The sequence below is a fragment of the Salmo salar genome, chromosome ssa25 (assembly GCF_905237065.1).
Source record: "Salmo salar chromosome ssa25, Ssal_v3.1, whole genome shotgun sequence".
Taxonomy (NCBI): domain Eukaryota; kingdom Metazoa; phylum Chordata; class Actinopteri; order Salmoniformes; family Salmonidae; genus Salmo; species Salmo salar.
Window position 1 is genome coordinate 53,337,351 of NC_059466.1, and position 22,191 is coordinate 53,359,541.

The following is a 22,191-nucleotide window of genomic DNA, read 5'->3' on the forward strand; positions in this document are numbered from 1 at the left end:
AGGCATGGGGGGGTAGAGAGAGAGAGGCAGGCAAGGGATTTAGAGAGAGAGAGGCAGGCATGGGGGGTAGAGAGAGAGAGGCAGGCATGGGGGATAGAGAGAGAGAGGCAGGCATGGGGGGTAGAGAGAGAGAGGCAGGCATGGGGGGTAGAGAGAGAGAGGCAGGCATGGGGGGGTAGAGAGAGAGAGGCAGGCATGGGGGGTGAGAGAGAGAGGCAGGCATGGGGGGCAGAGAGAGAGAGGCAGGCATGGGGGGTAGAGAGAGAGAGGCAGGCATGGGGGGGTAGAGAGAGAGAGGCAGGCATGGGGGGGTAGAGAGAGAGAGGCAGGCATGGGGGGTAGAGAGAGAGAGGCAGGCATGGGGGGGTAGAGAGAGAGAGGCAGGCATGGGGGGGGTAGAGAGAGAGGCAGGCATGGGGGGTAGAGAGAGAGAGGCAGGCATGGGGGGTAGAGAGAGAGAGGCAGGCATGGGGGGTAGAGAGAGAGGCAGGCATGGGGGGTGAGAGAGAGAGGCAGGCATGGGGGTAGAGAGAGAGAGGCAGGCATGGGGGGTAGAGAGAGAGAGGCAGGCATGGGGGGTAGAGAGAGAGAGGCAGGCATGGGGGTGGAGAGAGAGAGGCAGGCATGGGGGTGGTAGAGAGAGAGGCAGGCATGGGGGGGTAGAGAGAGAGGCAGGCATGGGGGGGTAGAGAGAGAGGCAGGCATGGGGGGTAGAGAGAGAGAGGCAGGCATGGGGGATAGAGAGAGAGAGGCAGGCATGGGGGGTAGAGAGAGAGAGGCTGGCATGGGGGGTAGAGAGAGAGAGGCAGGCATGGGGGGTAGAGAGAGAGAGGCAGGCATGGGGGGGCGAGAGAGAGAGGCAGGCATGGGGGTAGAGAGAGAGAGGCAGGCATGGGGGTAGAGAGAGAGAGGCAGGCATGGGGGTAGAGAGAGAGAGGCAGGCATGGGGGATAGAGAGAGAGAGGCAGGCATGGGGGGTAGAGAGAGAGAGGCTGGCATGGGGGGTAGAGAGAGAGAGGCAGGCATGGGGGGGCAGAGAGAGAGAGGCAGGCATGGGGGTTAGAGAGAGAGAGGCAGGCATGGGGGTAGAGAGAGAGAGGCAGTCATGGGGGTAGAGAGAGAGAGGCAGGCATGGGGGATAGAGAGAGAGAGGCAGGCATGGGGGGTAGAGAGAGAGAGGCTGGCATGGGGGGGTAGAGAGAGAGGCAGGCATGGGGGGTAGAGAGAGAGAGGCAGGCATGGGGGCAGAGAGAGAGAGGCAGGCATGGGGGGTAGAGAGAGAGAGGCAGGCATGGGGGGTAGAGAGAGAGAGGCAGGCATGGGGGACAGAGAGAGAGAGGCAGGCATAGGGAACAGAGAGAGAGAGGCAGGCATGGGGGATAGAGAGAGAGAGAGAGGCAGGCATGGGGGACAGAGAGAGAGAGGCAGGCATGGGGGACAGAGAGAGAGAGGCAAGGCATAGGGAACAAAGAGAGAGAGGCAGGCATGGGGATAGAGAGAGAGAGGCAGGCATGGGGGATAGAGAGAGAGAGGCAGGCATGGGGATAGAGAGAGAGAGGCAGGCATGGGGGATAGAGAGAGAGAGGCAGGCATGGGGATAGAGAGAGAGAGGCAGGCATGGGGGATAGAGAGAGAGAGGCAGGCATGGAGGATAGAGAGAGAGGCAGGCATGGGGGAGAGAGAGAGAGGCAGGCATGGAGGATAGAGAGAGAGGCAGGCATGGGGGAGAGAGAGAGAGGCAGGCATGGAGGATAGAGAGAGAGGCAGGCATGGAGGATAGAGAGAGAGAGGCAGGCATGGAGGATAGAGAGAGAGAGGCAGGCATGGGGGATAGAGAGAGAGAGGCAGGCATGGGGGTAGAGAGAGAGAGGCAGGCATGGGGGGTAGAGAGAGAGAGGCAGGCATGGGGGATAGAGAGAGAGAGGCAGGCATGGGGGATAGAGAGAGAGAGGCAGGCATGGGGGATAGAGAGAGAGAGGCAGGCATGGGGGATAGAGAGAGAGAGGCAGGCATGGGGGAGAGAGAGAGAGGCAGGCATGGGGGAGAGAGAGAGAGGCAGGCATGGAGGATAGAGAGAGAGGCAGGCATGGGGAACAGAGAGAAAGGCAGGCATGGGGGAGAGAGAGAGAGAGGCAGGCATGGGGGAGAGAGAGAGAGGCAGGCATGGAGGATAGAGAGAGAGGCAGGCATGGAGGAGAGAGAGAGAGAGGCAGGCATGGAGGATAGAGAGAGAGGCAGGCATGGAGGATAGAGAGAGAGAGGCAGGCATGGGGGGTAGAGAGAGAGGCAGGCATGGGGGATAGAGAGAGAGAGGCAGGCATGGGGGAGAGAGAGAGAGGCAGGCATGGAGGATAGAGAGAGAGGCAGGCATGGGGGGTAGAGAGAGAGGCAGGCATGGGGGATAGAGAGAGAGAGGCAGGCATGGGGGAGAGAGAGAGAGGCAGGCATGGGGGATAGAGAGAGAGAGGCAGGCATGGGGGAGAGAGAGAGAGGCAGGCATGGAGGATAGAGAGAGAGGCAGGCATGGGGGGTAGAGAGAGAGGCAGGCATGGAGGAGAGAGAGAGAGGCAGGCATGGGGGAGAGAGAGAGAGAGGTTGTTTTCCTTTCCCATTGTCCTTTCCAGCATGGTTCCAGCAAGGCCAATACAGTACAGTAAGTAGCCTACAGTACTGCTGCCAAGGGATGAGCTGTAGGTGTACAGTCGTGGCCAAAAGTTTGGAGAATGACACAAATATTAATTTTTACAAAGTCTGCTGCCTCAGTTTGTATGATGGCAATTTGCATATACTCCAGCATGTTATGAAGAGTGATCAGATGAATTGCAATTCATTGCAAAGTCCCTCTTTGCCATGCAAATGAACTGAATCCCCCCCAAAAACATTTCCACTGCATTTCAGCCCTGCCACAAAAGGACCAGCGATGTCAGTGATTCTCTCGTTAACACAGGTGTGAGTGCTGACGAGGACAAGGCTGGAGATCACTCTGTCATGCTGATTGAGTTCGAATAACAGACTGGACGCTTCAAAAGGAGGGTGGTGCTTGGAATCATTGTTCTTCCTCTGTCAACCATGGTTACCTGCAAGGAAACACGTGCCGTCATCATTGCTTTGCACAAAAAGAGCTTCACAGGCAAGGATATTGCTGCCAGTAAGATTGCACCTGAATCAACCATTTATTGGATTATCAAGAACTTCAAGGAGAGTGGTTCAATTATTGTGAAGAAGGCTTCAGGGCGCCCAAGAAAGTCCAGCAAGCGCCAGGACCGTCTCCTAAAGTTGATTCAGCTGCGGGATCGGGGCACCACCAGTACAGAGCTTGCTCAGGAATGGCAGCAGGCAGGTGTGAGTGCATCTGCACGCGCAGTGAGGCGAAGACTTTTGGAGGATGGCCTGGTGTCAAGAAGGGCAGCAAAGAAGCCACTTCTCTCCAGGAAAAACATCAGGGACAGACTGATATTCTGCAAAAAGGTACAGGGATTGGACTGCTGAGGACTGGGGTAAAGTCATTTTCTCTGATGAATCCCCTTTCGGATTGTTTGGGGCATCCGGAAAAAAGCTTGTCCGGAGAAGACAAGGTGAGCGCTACCATCAGTCCTGTGTCATGTCGACAGTAAAGCATCCTGAGACCATTCATGTGTGGGGTTGCTTCTCAGCGAAGGGAGTGGGCTCACTCACAATTTTGCCTAAGAACATAGCCATGAATAAAGAATGGTACCAACACATCCTCCGAGAGCAACTTCTCCCAACCATCCAGGAACAGTTTGGTGACGAACAATGCCTTTTCCAGCATGAGGGAGCACCTTGCCATAAGGCAAAAGTGATAACTAAGTGGCTCGGGGAACAAAACATCGATATTTTGGGTCCATGGCCTGGAAACTACCCAGACCTTAATCCCATTGAGAACTTGTGGTCAATCCTCAAGAGGCGGGTGGACAAACAAAAACCCACAAATTCTGACAAACTCCAAGCATTGATTATGCAATAATGGGCTGCCATCAGTCAGGATGTGGCCCAGAAGTTAATTGACAGCATGCCAGGGCGGATTGCAGAGGTCTTGAAAAAGAAGGGTCAACACTGCAAATATTGACTCTTTGCATCAACTTCATGTCATTGTCAATAAAAACCTTTGACACTTATGAAATGCTTGTAATTATACTTCAGTTTTCCATAGTAACATCTGACAAAAATATCTAAAGACACTGAAGCAGCAAACTTTGTGGAAATGAAGATTTGTGTCATTCTCAAAACTTTTGGCCACGACTGTACAGCTGGGCTTGGCTCAGTAGTATGAAAGAAAGGGGTATTAGTTAGCCAGGAGTAGGTGTGAGAGGTTAGGGCCAGTAGGACCAGTAGGGCCAGTAGGACCAGTAGGACCAGTAGGACCAGTAGGACCAGTAGGACCAGTAGGGCCATTAGGACCAGTAGGGCCATTAGGACCAGTAGGACCAGTAGGGCCAGTAGAACCAGTAGGGCCAGTAGGGCCATTAGGACCAGTAGGACCAGTAGGACCAGTAGGGCCATTAGGACCAGTAGGGCCAGTAGGGCCAGTCAGGGAGAGGTAGAGGGGCAGTAGGGCCAGTCAGGGAGAGGTAGAGGGGCAGTAGGGCCAGTCAGGGAGAGGTAGAGGGGCAGTAGGGCCAGTCAGGGAGAGGCAGAGGGGCAGTAGGGCCAGTCAGGGAGAGGCAGAGGGGCAGTAGGGCCAGTCAGGGAGAGGCAGAGGGGCAGTAGAGCCAGTAGGGCCAGTAGGACCAGTCAGGGAGAGGCAGAGGGGCAGTAGGGCCAGTCAGGGAGAGGCAGAGGGGCAGTAGGGCCAGTCAGGGAGAGGCAGAGGGGCAGGGCTCTTACCTGTTCCACAGTGAGGGGTGAACAGATCTCCTCTCCTCTCAGGATCATGGACCTCTGGGTCAGAACCTCAGACAGTTGGAACGAGTCCAGGCCCAACAGATCACTGACATTACTGACCACTGGGGAGACAGACAGATATTACTGACCACTGGGGAGACAGACAGATATTACTGACCACTGGGGAGACAGACAGATATTACTGACCACTGGGGAGACAGACAGATATTACTGACCACTGGGGAGACAGACAGATATTACTGACCACTGGGGAGACAGACAGATATTACTGACCACTGGGGAGACAGACAGATATTACTGACCACTGGGGAGACAGACAGATATTACTGACCACTGGGGAAACAGACAGATATTACTGACCACTGGAGAGACAGACAGGTATTACTGACCACTAGAGAGACAGACAGATATTACTGACCACTGGGGAGACAGACAGGTATTACTGACCACTAGAGAGACAGACAGATATTACTGACCACTGGGGAGACAGACAGATATTACTGACCACTGGAGAGAGACAGACAGATATTACTGACCACTGGGGAGACAGACAGATATTACTGACCACTGGGGAGAGAGAGACAGATATTACTGACCACTGGGGAGACAGACAGATATTACTGACCACTGGGGAGACAGACAGATATTACTGACCACTGGGGAAACAGACAGATATTACTGACCACTGGGGAGACAGACAGATATTACTGACCACTGGGGAGACAGACAGGTATTACTGACCACTAGAGAGACAGACAGATATTACTGACCACTGGGGAGACAGACAGATATTACTGACCACTGGGGAGACAGACAGGTATTACTGACCACTGGGGAGACAGACAGATATTACTGACCACTGGAGAGACAGACAGATATTACTGACCACTGGGGAGACAGACAGATATTACTGACCACTAGAGAGAGAGACAGATATTACTGACCACTGGAGAGACAGACAGATATGTTACTGACCACTGGGGAGACAGACAGATATTACTGACCACTAGAGAGAGAGACAGATATTACTGACCACTGGGGAGACAGACAGATATTACTGACCACTGGAGAGAGAGACAGACAGATATTACTGACCACTGGAGAGACAGACAGATATGTTACTGACCACTAGAGAGACAGACAGATATGTTACTGACCACTGGAGAGACAGACAGATATTACTGACCACTGGAGAGACAGACAGATATGTTACTGACCACTGGAGAGAGAGACAGACAGATATGTTACTGACCACTGGAGAGACAGACAGATATGTTACTGACCACTGGAGAGACAGACAGATATTACTGACCACTGGAGAGACAGACAGATATGTTACTGACCACTGGAGAGACAGACAGATATGTTACTGACCACTGGAGAGACAGACAGATATGTTACTGACCACTAGAGAGACAGACAGACAGATATGTTACTGACCACTGGAGAGACAGACAGATATGTTACTGACCACTGGGGAGAGAGACAGACAGACAGATATGTTACTGACCACTAGAGAGACAGACAGACAGATATGTTACTGACCACTGGAGAGACAGACAGATATGTTACTGACCACTAGAGAGACAGACAGACAGATATGTTACTGACCACTGGAGAGACAGACAGATATGTTACTGACCACTAAAGAGACAGACAGATATGTTACTGACCACTGGAGAGACAGACAGGTATGTTACTGACCACTGGAGAGACAGACAGACAGATATGTTACTGACCACTAGAGAGACAGACAGATATGTTACTGACCACTGGAGAGACAGACAGATATGTTACTGACCACTGGGGAGAGAGACACAGACAGATATGTTACTGACCACTGGAGAGACAGACAGATATGTTACTGACCACTGGAGAGAGAGACAGACAGATATGTTACTGACCACTGGAGAGACAGACAGATATGTTACTGACAAATGAGGGTGGTATGGGGGTGGTATGGGGGGGTGGTATGGGGGTGGTATGGGGGTGGTATGGGGGTGGTATGGGGGGTGGTATGGGGGTGGTATGGGGGGTGGTATGGGGGGGTGGTATGGGGGGGTGGTATGGGGGGGTGGTATGGGGGGGGTGGTATGGGGGTGGTATGGGGTGGTATGGGGTAGTATGGGGGTGGTATGGGGGGGTGGTATGGGGGGTGGTATGGTGGTGGTATGGGGGGTGGTATGGGGGGTGGTATGGGGGGTGGTATGGGGGGTGGTATGGGGGGTGGTATGGGGGGTGAATGGGGTGGTATGGGGTGGTATGGGGTGGTATGGGGGTGGTATGGGGGTGGTATGGGGGGGTGGTATGGGGGGTGGTATGGGGGTGGTATGGGGGTGGTATGGGGGGTGGTATGGGGGGGTGAATGGGGGTGGTATGGGGGGTGGTATGGGGGTGGTATGGGGTGGTATGGGGGGGTGGTATGGGGGGTGAATGGGGTGGTATGGGGGTGGTATGGGGGGTGGTATGGGGGGTGGTATGGGGGTGGTATGGGGGTGGTATGGGGGTGGTATGGGGGGTGGTATGGGGGGGTGGTATGGGGGTGGTATGGGGGGGTGGTATGGGGGGGTGGTATGGGGGGTGAATGGGGTGGTATGGGGGTGGTATGGGGGTGGTATGGGGGTGGTATGGGGGGTGGTATGGGGGTGGTATGGGGGGGGTGGTATGGGGGGGTGGTATGGGGGGTGGTATGGTGGTGGTATGGTGGTGGTATGGGGGGGTGGTATGGGGGGTGGTATGGGGGTGGTATGGGGGGTGGTATGGGGGTGGTATGGTGGTGGTATGGGGGGGTGGTATGGGGGGGTGGTATGGGGGGGTGGTATGGGGGGTGGTATGGGGGGTGGTATGGGGGGGTGGTATGGGGGGGTGGTATGGGGGGTGGTATGGGGTGGTATGGGGGTGGTATGGGGTGGTATGGGGGGTGGTATGGGGGGTGGTATGGGGGGGTGGTATGGGGTGGTATGGGGTGGTATGGGGGGTGGTATGGGGGTGGTATGGGGGTGGTATGGGGGGGTGGTATGGGGGGGTGGTATGGGGGGGTGGTATGGGGGTGAATGGGGTGGTATGGGGTGGTATGGGGGTGGTATGGGGGGTGGTATGGGGGTGGTATGGGGGGGGTGGTATGGGGGGGTGGTATGGGGGGTGGTATGGGGTGGTATGGGGGGGTGGTATGGGGGTGAATGGGGTGGTATGGGGGTGGTATGGGGGTGGTATGGGGTGGTATGGGGGGGTGGTATGGGGGGTGAATGGGGTGGTATGGGGTGGTATGGGGGGTGGTATGGGGGTGGTATGGGGTGGTATGGGGGTGGTATGGGGGTGGTATGGGGGGGTGGTATGGGGGTGGTATGGGGGGGTGGTATGGGGGGGGTGGTATGGGGGGTGAATGGGGTGGTATGGGGGGTGGTATGGGGGTGGTATGGGGTGGTATGGGGGGGTGGTATGGGGGGTGGTTTGGGGGGTGGTATGGGGGGTGGTATGGGGGTGAATGGGGTGGTATGGGGTGGTATGGGGGTGGTATGGGGGTGGTATGGGGGTGGTTTGGAGGGTAATAGGGGGTGGTTTGGAGGGTAATAGCGGGGTAATAGGTGGTGGTATGGGGGGGTGGTATGGGGGGTGGTATGGGGTGGATGGGGTAATAGGGGGTGGTTTGGAGGGTAATAGGGGGGTAATAGGGGGTGGTATGGGGGGTGGTATGGGGGGTGGTATGGGGTGGATGGGGTAATAGGGGGTGGTTTGGAGGGTAATAGGGGGGTAATAGGGGGTGGTATGCTCTGTTTGTCCAGGCGGCCAGCTCTAGGAAGAGTCTTGGTGGTTCCAAACTTCTTCCATTTAAGAATGATGGAGGCCACTGTGTTTTTGGGGACCTTCAATGCTGCAGAAATGTTTTGGTACCCTTCCCCAGATCTGTGCCTCGACACAATCCTGTCTCTGAGCTCTACGGACATTTCCTTTGACCTCATGGCTTGGTTTTTGCTCTGACATGCGCTGTCAACTGTGGGACCTTATATAGACAGGTGTGTGACTTTCCAAATCATGTCCAATCAATTGAATTTACCACAGATGGACTCCAATCAAGTTGTAGAAACATCTCAAGGATGATCAATGGAAACAAGATGCACCTGAGCTCACTTTCGAGTCTCAAAGCAAAGGGTCTGAATACTTTTGTAAATCAGGTATTTATAAAATTTCTGAAAACCTGTTTTGACTTTGTCATTTTGGGTTATTGTGTGTAGATTGATGAGGAAAATGAATAATTTAATCCATTTTAGAATAAGGCTGTAATGTAACAAAATGTGGAAAAAGTCAAGGTTTCTGAATTCTTTCTGAAGTCGCTGTACATAGTTTTTGTCAGCTGGCTTTGTCTTAACTGAAATGTTCTCAGCTTTTTCACTATCATGCATTAGAATAGCCTCCCCTCACTTCCTCTCCTTTCCCCTCCCTTCGTCCCTCCCTCTCTCTCCCTTCCTTCCTTCCTTCCTTCCCTCTTCTCCTCTACCCCTCCCTCCCTCTCTTCTCACTCCCCCCTCCTCTACCCTCTCCTCCTTTCCCCTCTCCTCCCTCCCCTTCTCCCCTTCTCCCCTTCTTCCCTCCCTCTCCTCTCCCCTCCCCTCTCTTCCTTCCCTTCCTCCCCCTCTCTCCTTCCCTCCCTCACCTCCCATCTCCCCTCCCTCCCTCACCTCCCATCTCCCCTCCCTCCCCTCCCATCTCTCCTCCCCTCCCATCTCCCCTCCCCTCCCTCCCTTCTCCTCCCCCTCTCTTCTCCTCCCTCTCACCTCCTTTGGATGTGATTTGTGCTCCTCCTGCGGTCATGAACTCTATGTTCCCCATCAGAAGAACAGCAGACAGCAGCTTGAAGACGTCACGTATCTCCTCCTCGCTGAACTGCATCACCTTCAGAGCCTCCTGGTGGCAGCAGAGACAGAGACTGGTTGAGAGACCTACTAAACACAGACTGGTTGAGAGACCTGCTGAACACAGACTGGTTGAGAGACCTGCTGAACGCAGACTGGTTGAGAGACCTGCTGAACACAGACTGGTTGAGAGACCTGCTGAACACAGACTGGTTGAGAGACCTGCTGAACACAGACTGGTTGAGAGACCTGCTGAACGCAGACTGGTTGAGAGACCTGCTGAACGCAGACTGGTTGAGAGACCTGCTGAACGCAGACTGGTTGAGAGACCTGCTGAACACAGACTGGTTGAGAGACCTGCTGAACACAGACTGGTTGAGAGACCTGCTGAACACAGACTGGTTGAGAGACCTGCTGAACGCAGACTGGTTGAGAGACCTGCTGAACGCAGACTGGTTGAGAGACCTGCTGAACACAGACTGGTTGAGAGACCTGCTGAACACAGACTGGTTGAGAGACCTGCTGAACACAGACTGGTTGAGAGACCTGCTGAACACAGACTGGTTGAGAGACCTGCTGAACGCAGACTGGTTGAGAGACCTGCTGAACGCAGACTGGTTGAGAGACCTGCTGAACGCAGACTGGTTGAGAGACCTACTGAACAGACTGAATAATACATGCTGCAGGGCCCGTGTTCAAAAGTATCTCAGAGTAGGAGTGCTGTAGGATACAGATCATAATGAATAAAATTACACGAACAGAGAGTACCTGATCTTAAAAGAGGTTAAATTGGCATTTTAACTATTGAGACGGTTGTTGAATACAGGCCCATAATCTGCACACAGTCTGATGGGACTGTGGTTATTCTACTGGGTTATTACGCCCTCTGGTGGCAGCGTGTGAAGGTACAACCAGCCTCACCATAACGCTGTCGTAGAGATGCAGGTCATCTAGACTCCTGTCCTTCACACAGCCAGACTGACTCAGGTAGTGGTACGACTCTGGGCCCTCAGACAGGAAGTACAGCTCTGGAACACAGACATAAAATAACTTTAGGCAGTTGAAGCAAGCATGTATATTTTCTTCAGGAACATTTTCTAGAGACAAAAACAAAGTCCCACTGTATTTAAATCAAATGAAATTGTATTTGTGACATGCTTCGGTGCAGGTGTAGACTAACAGTAAAAATGCTTACTTACAATGCAGAGTTAAAGTTAAAGATTCAAAAACATACAAATAATAACAGAAATAGTGACAAGGAATAAATACACAGTGAATAACAAATACCAATAACGAGTTAAAAACAACATGGCTCTATACAGGAAGTAGAAAATAACATGGCTCTATACAGGAAGTAGAAAATAACATGGCTCTATACAGGAAGTAGAAAATAACATGGCTCTATACAGGAAGTAGAAAGTAACATGGCTCTATACAGGAAGTAGAAAATAACATGGCTCTATACAGGAAGTAGAAAATAACATGGCTATATACAGGAAGTAGAAAATAACATGGCTCTGTACAGGAAGTAGAAAATAACATGGCTCTATACAGGAAGTAGAAAATAACATGGCTCTATACAGGAATTAGAAAATAACATGGCTCTATACAGGAAGTAGAAAATAACATGGCTCTATACAGGAAGTAGAAAATAACATGGTTATATACAGGAAGTATAAAATAACATGGCTATATACAGGAAGTAGAAAATAACATGGCTCTATACAGGAAGTAGAAAATAACATGGCTATATACAGGAAGTAGAAAATAACATGGCTATATACAGGAAGTAGAAAATAACATGGCTCTGTACAGGAAGTAGAAAATAACATGGCTCTATACAGGAAGTAGAAAATAACATGGCTCTATACAGGAAGTAGAAAATAACATGGTTATATACAGGAAGTATAAAATAACATGACTATATACAGGAAGTAGAAAATAACATGGCTCTATACAGGAAGTAGAAAATAACATGGCTCTATACAGGAAGTAGAAAATAACATGGTTATATACAGGAAGTATAAAATAACATGGCTATATACAGGAAGTAGAAAATAACATGGCTCTATACAGGAAGTAGAAAATAACATGGCTATATACAGGAAGTAGAAAATAACATGATTATATACAGGAAGTAGAAAATAACATGACTATATACAGGAAGTAGAAAATAACATGGCTCTATACAGGAAGTAGAAAATAACATGGTTATATACAGGAAGTAGAAAATAACATGACTATATACAGGGAGTAGTCATAACATGGCTATATACAGGAAGTAGAAAATAACATGGCTCTATACAGGAAGTAGAAAATAACATGGCTATATACAGGAAGTAGAAAATAACATGATTATATACAGGAAGTAGAAAATAACATGACTATATACAGGAAGTAGAAAATAACATGGCTCTATACAGGAAGTAGAAAATAACATGGCTATATACAGGAAGTAGAAAATAACATGACTATATACAGGGAGTACTAGTACCGAGTCGATGTGCAGGGGTGAAAGGTCATTGAGGTAGCTACAGTGCCTTCAGTATGTATTCACACCCATTGACTTATTCAGCACTTTGCTGTTTTATATCCTGATTTTAAAACATATTAAATTGAGACTGTGTGTCACTGGCCTATGCACAATAACTCATAATGTCAAAGTGCAATTATGTTTTTAGATATTTTTACAAAATAAATAAAAACTGAAAAGTCTTATGACAAGCCTAAATAAGTTCAGGAGTAAAAATTTGCTAAACAAGTCACATAATAAGTTGCATGGAATACCTCATCTCTGTACCCCACACATAATTATCTTTAAAGGTCCCTCAGCAGTGGATTTCAAACACAGTCTCAACCACAAAGACCAGGGAGGTTTTCCAATGCCTCGTAAAGAAGGGCACACATTGGTAGATGAGTAAAAATATAAAAATCTGATATTGAATATCCCTTTTGAGCATGGTGAAATTATTAATTACACTTTGGATGGTGTATCAATACACTCAGTCACTACAAAGATACAGGCGTCATTGCTAACTCAGTTGCCGGAGAGGAAGGAAACAATTCAGGGATTTCACCATGAGACCAATGGTGACTTTAAAACAGTTACAGAGTTTAATGGCTGTGATGGGAGAAAACAGAGGATGGATCAACAACATTGTAGTTACTCCACAATACTAACCTAAATGACAGAGAAAAAAGAAGGAAGCTTGTACAGAATAAGAAATATTACAAAACATGCATCTTGTTTGCAACAAGGCACTAAAAATAATACTGCAAATTCACTTTTTTGTCCTGAATACAAAGTGTTATGTTTGGGATAAATACAATACAACACATTACTATAGAATGAACAGTACAGTAACAAATGGCTGTATAGTGCTGTAAAAGTGGTCTGTATTGAACATTGCGATTGGTACAGTCTCAGAGGATTCCAAATCAAACCCTTTATTGGAGTCAACTTCTATAATGACCCGTGCAGTACTGGACAGATATACAGTAATTTATTTAGTGTAAATGATACTGAACCTAACGTGTAATCAATCGGATATGTTTTTAAAAGCTCTTTACAGATACTCAGCCAAGAAGCCCAAAGAGCAAGCAATGCCGATGGCCGAAGCATAGAAAAACTCCCCAGAAGGCAGGAACCAAAGTAGAAACCTAGAGAGGAGCCAGGCTATGACCAGTCCTTTTCTGGCTATGCTGGGTGGAGATTATAAGAGTACATGCCATTAAGGCCAGATCGTTCTTCACAATGCTCATAGGTTAAACTCATGGCGCCTGACTATAATTATATCCTCCTGATTCCTGCTTACAAGGAAAAATTAAAGCAGGAAGCACCAGTGACTCGGTCAATAAAAAAAGTGGTCAGATGAAGCAGATGCTAAACTACAGGACTGTTTTGCTGCACAGACTGGAACATGTTCCGGGATTCTTCCGATGGCATTGATGAGTACACCACATCAGTCACTGGCTTCATCAATAAGTGCATCGATGACAACGTCCCCACAGTGACCGTACGTACTCCAAACAGAAGCGATGACAACATCCGCATTGAGCTAAAGGCTAGAGCTGCCGCTTTCAAGGAGCGGGACTCTAACCTGGAAGCTTATAAGAAATCCCGCTATGCCCTCCGACAAACCATCAAACAGGCAAAGCGTCAATAGAGGACTAAGATCGAATTCTTACTACACCGGCTCCGACGCTCATCTGATGTGGCAGGGCTTGTAAACCATTACAGACTAGAAAGGGAAGCACAGCCGAGAGCTGTCCAGTGACACGAGCCTACCAGACGTGCTAAACTACTTCTGTGCTTGTTTCACTGAAACATGCATGAGAGCACCAGCTGTTCCGGATGACCATGTGATCACGCTCTCCGCAGCCAATGTGAGTAAGACCTTTAAACAGGTCAACATTCACAAGGCCGCAGGGCCAGACGGATTACCAGGACGTGTACTGCGAGCATGCACTGACCAACTGGCAAGTGTCTTCACTGACATTTTCAGTAAACTTATTAATCATAACCTCGTATCATATCATCATTCTGATCAGTCGTATCCTCCTTGCATCTGAAAAAAACCCGAGCCTTACTTATTATTCAGTACTACACAAATTGGTTTAATTATTTAGTTACTAGCTAACTAAATGGCAAGACAGGATAAACATACACACTTAATACATTAGAAACAGATCCCTAGTGGACTGACACAATATGGAAGCTTGTTACAAAAAACATGGAGAGGGCGAGATAGAGCGGTACAGAGACATAATACTTTGGTACATTTAGAAACTACTCTCACAGTAATCATATACTTTGCACATGAAGTGGTGTCCATTTGGAGTAAGAAATCATGAATGTATTTACGTGAAAACGTCTTGGTTCATCGTGTATTTCTGTCAGAACCAGTCCCCTAAGTAAAGTAGCGACGATAAATTCACCTCCCGGACAATCACTGGTACAGCTGATTAGCTGTCCTATGTAAAGTGCCAAGAAAAGCGAGTTTAAGTGGGACCATTCTACTACTCTTCTCAAATCACCGTAGTACGCTACTCTCATCACCCCACTGAGAACCATCGACACGGCTGGCTAGCCTATCTTCAAAGAATCATCTTCCAGAGCGAGTGGAAGTAGAGTGAGCTCTGTAGTTCTGTTTGCAACAAGGCACTAAAGTAATATTCCAAGTGTGGGGGGGTAGAGTCCAGTGTGTCGGTAGAGTCCAGTGGGGGGGTAGAGTCCAGTGTGGGGGGGTAGAGTCCAGTGGGGGGGTAGAGTCCAGTGGGGGGGTGGGTAGAGTCTAGTGGGGGGGTAGAGTCCAGTGGGGGGGTAGAGTCCAGTGGGGGGTAGAGTCTAGTGGGGGGGGTAGAGTCCAGTGGTAGAGTCCAGTGGGGGGGTAGAATCCAGTGGGGGGGGTAGAGTCCAGTGGGGGGTGGGTAGAGTCTAGTGGGGGGGGTAGAGTCCAGTGGGGGGGTAGAGTCCAGTGGGGGGGTAGAGTCCAGTGGGGGGGTGGGTAGAGTCTAGTGGGGGGGTAGAGTCCAGTGGGGGGTAGAGTCCAGTGTGGGGGGGTAGAGTCCAGTGTGGGGGGGTAGAGTCCAGAGGGGGGGGTAGAGTCCAGTGGGGGGGTAGAGTCCAGTGGGGGGGTGGGTAGAGTCTAGTGGGGGGTAGAGTCCAGTGGGGGGGTGGGTAGAGTCTAGTGGGGGGGTAGAGTCCAGTGGGGGGGTAGAGTCTAGTGTGGGGGGTAGAGTCCAGTGGGTGGGTAGAGTCCAGTGGGGGGTGGGTAGAGTCTAGTGGGTGGGTAGAGTCCAGTGGGGGGGTGGGTAGAGTCTAGTGGGGGTAGAATCCAGTGGGGGGGTGGGTAGAGTCTAGTGGGGGGTAGAATCCAGTGGGGGGTAGAGTCCAGTGGGGGGGTAGAGTCCAGTGGGGGGGGTAGAGTCTAGTGGGGGGGGGTAGAGTCCAGTGTAGAGTCCAGTGGGGGGGTAGAATCCAGTGGGGGGGGTAGAGTCCAGTGTGGGGGGGTAGAGTCCAGTGTGTCGGTAGAGTCCAGTGGGGGGGTGGGTAGAGTCTAGTGGGGGGTAGAATCCAGTGGGGGGTGGGTAGAGTCTAGTGGGGGGGTAGAGTCCAGTGGGGGGTAGAGTCCAGTGGGGGGGTAGAGTCCAGTGGGGGGGTAGAGTCTAGTGGGGGGGGGTAGAGTCCAGTGGTAGAGTCCAGTGGGGGGGTAGAGTCCAGTGTGGGGGGTAGAGTCCAGTGTGTCGGTAGAGTCCAGTGGGGGGGTAGAGTCCAGTGTGGGGGGTAGAGTCCAGTGGGGGGGGTAGAGTCCAGTGGGGGGGTGGGTAGAGTCTAGTGGGGGGGTAGAGTCCAGTGGGGGGTAGAGTCCAGTGGGGGGTAGAGTCCAGTGGGGGGGTAGAGTCTAGTGGGGGGGGTAGAGTCCAGTGTAGAGTCCAGTGGGGGGTAGAATCCAGTGGGGGGGTAGAGTCCAGTGGGGGGGTGGGTAGAGTCTAGTGGGGGGGTAGAGTCCAGTGGGGGGTAGAGTCCAGTGGGGGGGTAGAGTCCAGTGGGGGGGTGGGTAGAGTCTAGTGGGGGGGTAGAGTCCAGTGGGGGTAGAGTCCAGTGTGGGGGGGTAGAGTCCAGTGTGGGGGGGTAGAGTCCAGAGGGGGGGTAGAGTCCAGTGGGGGGGTAGAGTCCAGTGGGGGGGTGGGTAGAGTCTAGTGGGGGGGTAGAGTCCAGTGGGGGGTGGGTAGAGTCTAGTGGGGGGTAGAGTCCAGTGGGGGGTAGAGTCTAGTGTGGGGGTAGAGTCCAGTGGGTGGGTAGAGTCCAGTGGGGGGGGTGGGTAGAGTCTAGTGGGTGGGTAGAGTCCAGTGGGGGGTGGGTAGAGTCTAGTGGGGGTAGAATCCAGTGGGGGGGGTGGGTAGAGTCTAGTGGGGGGGTAGAATCCAGTGGGGGGGTAGAGTCCAGTGGGGGGGTAGAGTCCAGTGGGGGGGGTAGAGTCTAGTGGGGGGGGTAGAGTCCAGTGTAGAGTCCAGTGGGGGGGTAGAATCCAGTGGGGGGGTAGAGTCCAGTGTGGGGGGGTAGAGTCCAGTGTGTCGGTAGAGTCCAGTGGGGGGTGGGTAGAGTCTAGTGGGGGTAGAATCCAGTGGGGGGGGTAGAGTCCAGTGGGGGGGTAGAGTCCAGTGGGGGGGTAGAGTCTAGTGGGGGGGTAGAGTCCAGTGTAGAGTCCAGTGGGGGGGTAGAGTCCAGTGTGGGGGGGTAGAGTCCAGTGTGTGGTAGAGTCCAGTGGGGGGTAGAGTCCAGTGTGGGGGGGGTAGAGTCCAGTGGGGGGTAGAGTCCAGTGGGGGGGTAGAGTCCAGTGGGGGGGTGGGTAGAGTCTAGTGGGGGGGTAGAGTCCAGTGGGGGACTGGGGGGTAGAGTCCAGTGGGGGGGTGGGTAGAGTCTAGTGGGGGGGTAGAGTCCAGTGGGGGGGTAGAGTCCAGTGTGGGGGGTAGAGTCCAGTGGGGGGTAGAATCCAGTGGGGGGTAGAGTCCAGTGGGTGGTTAGAGTCCAGTGGGGGGGTGGAGTCCAGTGGGGGTAGAGTCCAGTGGGGGGGTAGAGTCCAGTGGGTGGGTAGAGTCCAGTGGGGGGGTAGAGTCCAGTGGGGGGTAGAGTCCAGTGGGGGGGTAGAGTCCAGTGGGGGGGGTAGAGTCCATTGGGGGGATAGAGTCCAGTGGGGGGTAGAGTCCAGTGTGGGGGGTAGAGTCCAGTGTGGGGGGTAGAGTCCAGTGTGGGGGGGTAGAGTCCAGTGGGGGGGTAGAGTCCAGTGTGGGGGGTTGAGTCCAGTGGGGGGGTAGAGTCCAGTGGGGGGGTAGAGTCCAGTGTGGGGGGGTAGAGTCCAGTGTGGGGGGTAGAGTCCAGTGGGGGGGTAGAGTCCAGTGGGGGAGTAGAGTCCAGTGGGGGGGTAGAGTCCAGTGGGGGGTAGAATCCAGTGTGGGGGGGTAGAGTCCAGTGTGGGGGGGTAGAGTCCAGTGGGGGGGTAGAGTCCAGTGGGGGAGTAGAGTCCAGTGGGGGGGTAGAGTCCAGTGGGGGGGTAGAGTCCAGTGTGGGGGGGTAGAGTCCAGTGTGGGGGGTAGAGTCCAGTGGGGGGGTAGAGTCCAGTGGGGGAGTAGAGTCCAGTGGGGGGGTAGAGTCCAGTGGGGGGTAGAGTCCAATGGGGGGGTAGAGTCTAGTGGGGGGGGGTAGAGTCCAGTGTAGAGTCCAGTGGGGGGGTAGAATCCAGTGGGGGGTAGAGTCCAGTGGGGGGGTGGGTAGAGTCTAGTGGGGAGGTAGAGTCCAGTGGGGGGGTAGAGTCCAGTGGGGGGTGGGTAGAGTCTAGTGGGGGGGTAGAGTCCAGTGGGGGGTTAGAGTCTAGTGGGTGGTAGAGTCCAGTGGGGGGGGTAGAGTCCAGTGGGGGGGTAGAATCCAGTGGGGGGGTAGAGTCCAGTGGGGGGGTAGAGTCTAGTGTGGGGGTAGAGTCCAGTGGGGGGGTAGAGTCCAGTGGGGGGGTAGAGTCTAGTGTGGTGGTGGAGTCCAGTGGGGGGTAGAGTCCAGTGGGGGGGTAGAGTCCAGTGGGGGGGTAGAGTCCAGTGGGGGGGTAGAGTCCAGTGGGGGGTAGAATCCAGTGGGGGGTAGAGTCCAGTGGGGGGTTAGAGTCTAGTGTGGGGGTATAGTCCAGTGGGGGGTAGAGTCCAGTGGGGGGGTAGAATCCAGTGGGGGGGTAGAGTCCAGTGGGGGGGTAGAGTCTAGTGTGGGGGTAGAGTCTAGTGTGGGGGTAGAGTCCAGTGGGGGGGTAGAGTCCAGTGGGGGGGGTAGAGTCCAGTGTAGAGTCCAGTGGGTGGGTAGAGTCTAGTGGGGGGGTAGAGTCCAGTGTAGAGTCCAGTGGGTGGGTAGAGTCTAGTGTGGGGGTAGAGTCCAGTGGGGGGGTAGAATCCAGTGGGGGGTAGAGTCCAGTGGGTGGTTAGAGTCCAGTGGGGGGGTGGAGTCCAGTGGGGGGTAGAGTCCAGTGGGGGGGTAGAGTCCAGTGGGTGGGTAGAGTCCAGTGGGGGGGTAGAGTCCAGTGGGGGGGTAGAGTCCAGTGGGGGGGTAGAGTCCAGTGGGGGGGATAGAGTCCAGTGGGGGGGATAGAGTCCAGTGGGGGGGGTAGAGTCCAGTGTGGGGGGGTAGAGTCCAGTGTGGGGGGGTAGAGTCCAGTGTGGGGGGGTAGAGTCCAGTGGGGGGGTAGAGTCCAGTGTGGGGGGGTTGAGTCCAGTGGGGGGGTAGAGTCCAGTGGGGGGGTAGAGTCCAGTGTGGGGGGGTAGAGTCCAGTGTGGGGGGGTAGAGTCCAGTGGGGGGGTAGAGTCCAGTGGGGGAGTAGAGTCCAGTGGGGGGGTAGAGTCCAGTGGGGGGTAGAGTCCAATGGGGGGGTAGAGTCTAGTGGGGGGGTAGAGTCCAGTGTAGAGTCCAGTGGGGGGTAGAATCCAGTGGGGGTAGAGTCCAGTGGGGGGGTGGGTAGAGTCTAGTGGGGAGGTAGAGTCCAGTGGGGGGTAGAGTCCAGTGGGGGGGTGGGTAGAGTCTAGTGGGGGGGTAGAGTCCAGTGGGGGGTTAGAGTCTAGTGGGTGGTAGAGTCCAGTGGGGGGGGTAGAGTCCAGTGGGGGGTAGAGTCCAGTGGGGGGGTAGAGTCCAGTGGGGGGGTAGAGTCTAGTGTGGGGGGTAGAGTCCAGTGGGGGGGTAGAGTCCAGTGGGGGGGTAGAGTCTAGTGTGGTGGTGGAGTCCAGTGGGGGGTAGAGTCCAGTGGGGGGGGTAGAGTCCAGTGGGGGGTAGAGTCCAGTGGGGGGGGTAGAGTCCAGTGGGGGGGTAGAATCCAGTGGGGGGGTAGAGTCCAGTGGGGGGTTAGAGTCTAGTGTGGGGGTAGAGTCCAGTGGGGGGGTAGAGTCCAGTGGGGGGTAGAATCCAGTGGGGGGTAGAGTCCAGTGGGGGGGTAGAGTCTAGTGTGGGGGTAGAGTCTAGTGTGGGGGGTAGAGTCCAGTGGGGGGGTAGAGTCCAGTGGGGGGGGTAGAGTCCAGTGTAGAGTCCAGTGGGTGGGTAGAGTCTAGTGGGGGGGTAGAGTCCAGTGTAGAGTCCAGTGGGTGGGTAGAGTCTAGTGGGGGGGGTAGAGTCCAGTGGGGGGTAGAGTCCAGTGGGTGGTTAGAGTCCAGTGGGGGGTAGAGTCTAGTGTGGGGGTAGAGTCCAGTGGGGGGGTAGAGTCCAGTGGGGGGGGGGTAGAGTCCAGTGTAGAGTCCAGTGGGGGGGTAGAGTCCAGTGGGTGGTTAGAGTCCAGTGGGGGGGTAGAGTCCAGTGGGTGGTTAGAGTCCAGTGGGGGGGTGGAGTCCAGTGGGGGGGTAGGGTCCAGTGGGGGGTAGAGTCCAGTGGGGGGGGTAGAGTCCAGTGGGTGGTTAGAGTCCAGTGGGGGGTGGAGTCCAGTGGGGGGTAGAGTCCAGTGGGGGGTAGAGTCCAGTGGGGGGGTAGAGTCCAGTGGGTGGGTAGAGTCCAGTGGGGGGTAGAGTCCAGTGGGGGGGTAGAGTCCAGTGGGGTGGTAGAGTCCAGTGGGGGGGGTAGAGTCCAGTGGGGGGATAGAGTCCAGTGTGGGGGGGTAGAGTCCAGTGGGTGGGTAGAGTCCAGTGGGGGGTAGAGTCCAGTGGGGGGTAGAGTCCAGTGGGGGGGGTAGAGTCCAGTGGGTGGTTAGAGTCCAGTGGGGGGTGGAGTCCAGTGGGGGGTAGAGTCCAGTGGGGGGGTAGAGTCCAGTGGGGGGGTAGAGTCCAGTGGGTGGGTAGAGTCCAGTGGGGGGGTAGAGTCCAGTGGGGGGGTAGAGTCCAGTGGGGTGGTAGAGTCCAGTGGGGGGGTAGAGTCCAGTGTGGGGGGGGTAGAGTCCAGTGGGTGGGTAGAGTCCAGTGGGGGGGTAGAGTCCAGTGGGGGGTAGAGTCCAGTGGGGGTAGAGTCCAGTGGGTGGGTAGAGTCCAGTGGGGGGGGTAGAGTACAGTGTGGGGGGGGTAGAGTCCAGTGGGGGGGTAGAGTCCAGTGGGTGGGTAGAGTCCAGTGTGGGGGAGTAGAGTCCAGTGTGTCGGTAGAGTCCAGTGGGGGGGTAGAGTCCAGTGTGGGGGGGTAGAGTCCAGTGTGGGGGGGTAGAGTCCAGTGGGGGGGGTAGAGTCCAGTGGGGGGTAGAGTCCAGTGGGGGGGTAGAGTCCAGTGGGTGGGTAGAGTCCAGCGGGTGCATAGAATCAGTGCAAGAGAGTTAGTTCAAAAAGGGTCAATGCAGGTAGTCTGGGTAGCCATTTGATTAGCTATTTAGCAGCCTTGTTTATCAGTCTTATGCCTTGGAGGTAGAAGTCGTTCACGGTCCTGTTGGTTCTAGACTTGGTGCATCAGAATCGCTCGGAATGTCTGGTACCGCTCGGAATGTCTGGAACCGCTCGGAATGTCTGGTACCGCTCGGAATGTCTGGTACCGCTCGGAATGTCTGGTACCGCTCGGAATGTCTGGTACCGCTTCTTGAGCAGAGTGAAGTGTTTTAGGTGATTCAGTGGAGGCTGATGGGACTTAGAAACATGGTTTCCACGTGTTTGATGCCGTTCCATTTATTCCATCCCAGCCATTACAACGAGCCGTCCTCCCATCCCCAGCCATTACAACGAGCCGTCCTCCCTTCCCCAGCCATTACAATGAGCCGTCCTCCCTTCCCCAGCCATTACAATGAGCCGTCCTCCCTTCCCCAGCCATTACAATGAGCCGTCCTCCCATCCCCAGCCATTACAATGAGCCGTCCTCCCTTCCCCAGCCATTACAATGAGCCGTCCTCCCTTCCCCAGCCATTACAACGAGCCGTCCTCCCATCCCCAGCCTCCGGTGTAGGAGTCTCTGTAGGAGTGTACGTACCTCTGTGGTCCTCGTCGACCCCGGCCAGCAGAGCGTAGAAGATATGATAGTTCCTCTCTCCAGGGTTCTGTCTCACCACACGATTCTTTTCAAGTAAATCTGAAGGTTTCAATTGAAGGAAAACAAAGACAGATAGATGCATCTCTGAGCCATAGCAGACATTACAGATCTGGAGCCCGGACATCAGTAAGATAGATGCATCTCTGAGCCATAGCAGACATTACAGATCTGGAGCCCGGACATCAGTAAGATAGATGCATCTCTGAGCCATAGCAGACATTACAGATCTGGAGCCCGGACATCAGTAAGATAGATGCATCTCTGAGCCATAGCAGACATTACAGATCTGGAGCCCGGACATCAGTAAGGTAGATGCATCTCTGAGCCATAGCAGACATTACAGATCTGGAGCCCGGACATCAGTAAGGTAGATGCATCTCTGAGCCATAGCAGACATTACAGATCTGGAGCCCGGACATCAGTAAGGTAGATGCATCTCTGAGCCATAGCAGACATTACAGATCTGGAGCCCGGACATCAGTAAGGTAGATGCATCTCTGAGCCATAGCAGACATTACAGATCTGGAG

At 53.5% G+C, this 22,191-nt stretch overlaps 1 protein-coding gene across 1 annotated transcript in view; it reads right to left on the reverse strand.

Annotated features, from left to right (window-relative positions):
* Positions 1–22,191, reverse strand: part of LOC106586950 (unconventional myosin-X) — a 268,076-nt gene that overhangs the window by 124,481 nt on the left and 121,404 nt on the right. Inside the window, exons 7-10 of the mRNA XM_045707324.1 lie at positions 21,604–21,702; positions 10,635–10,741; positions 9,636–9,765; positions 4,846–4,964 (exon numbers count right to left, since the gene is read on the reverse strand). Of these exons, the coding sequence (XP_045563280.1) occupies positions 4,846–4,964; positions 9,636–9,765; positions 10,635–10,741; positions 21,604–21,702 (455 nt within the window). The remainder of the gene's footprint in view (positions 1–4,845; positions 4,965–9,635; positions 9,766–10,634; positions 10,742–21,603; positions 21,703–22,191) is intronic.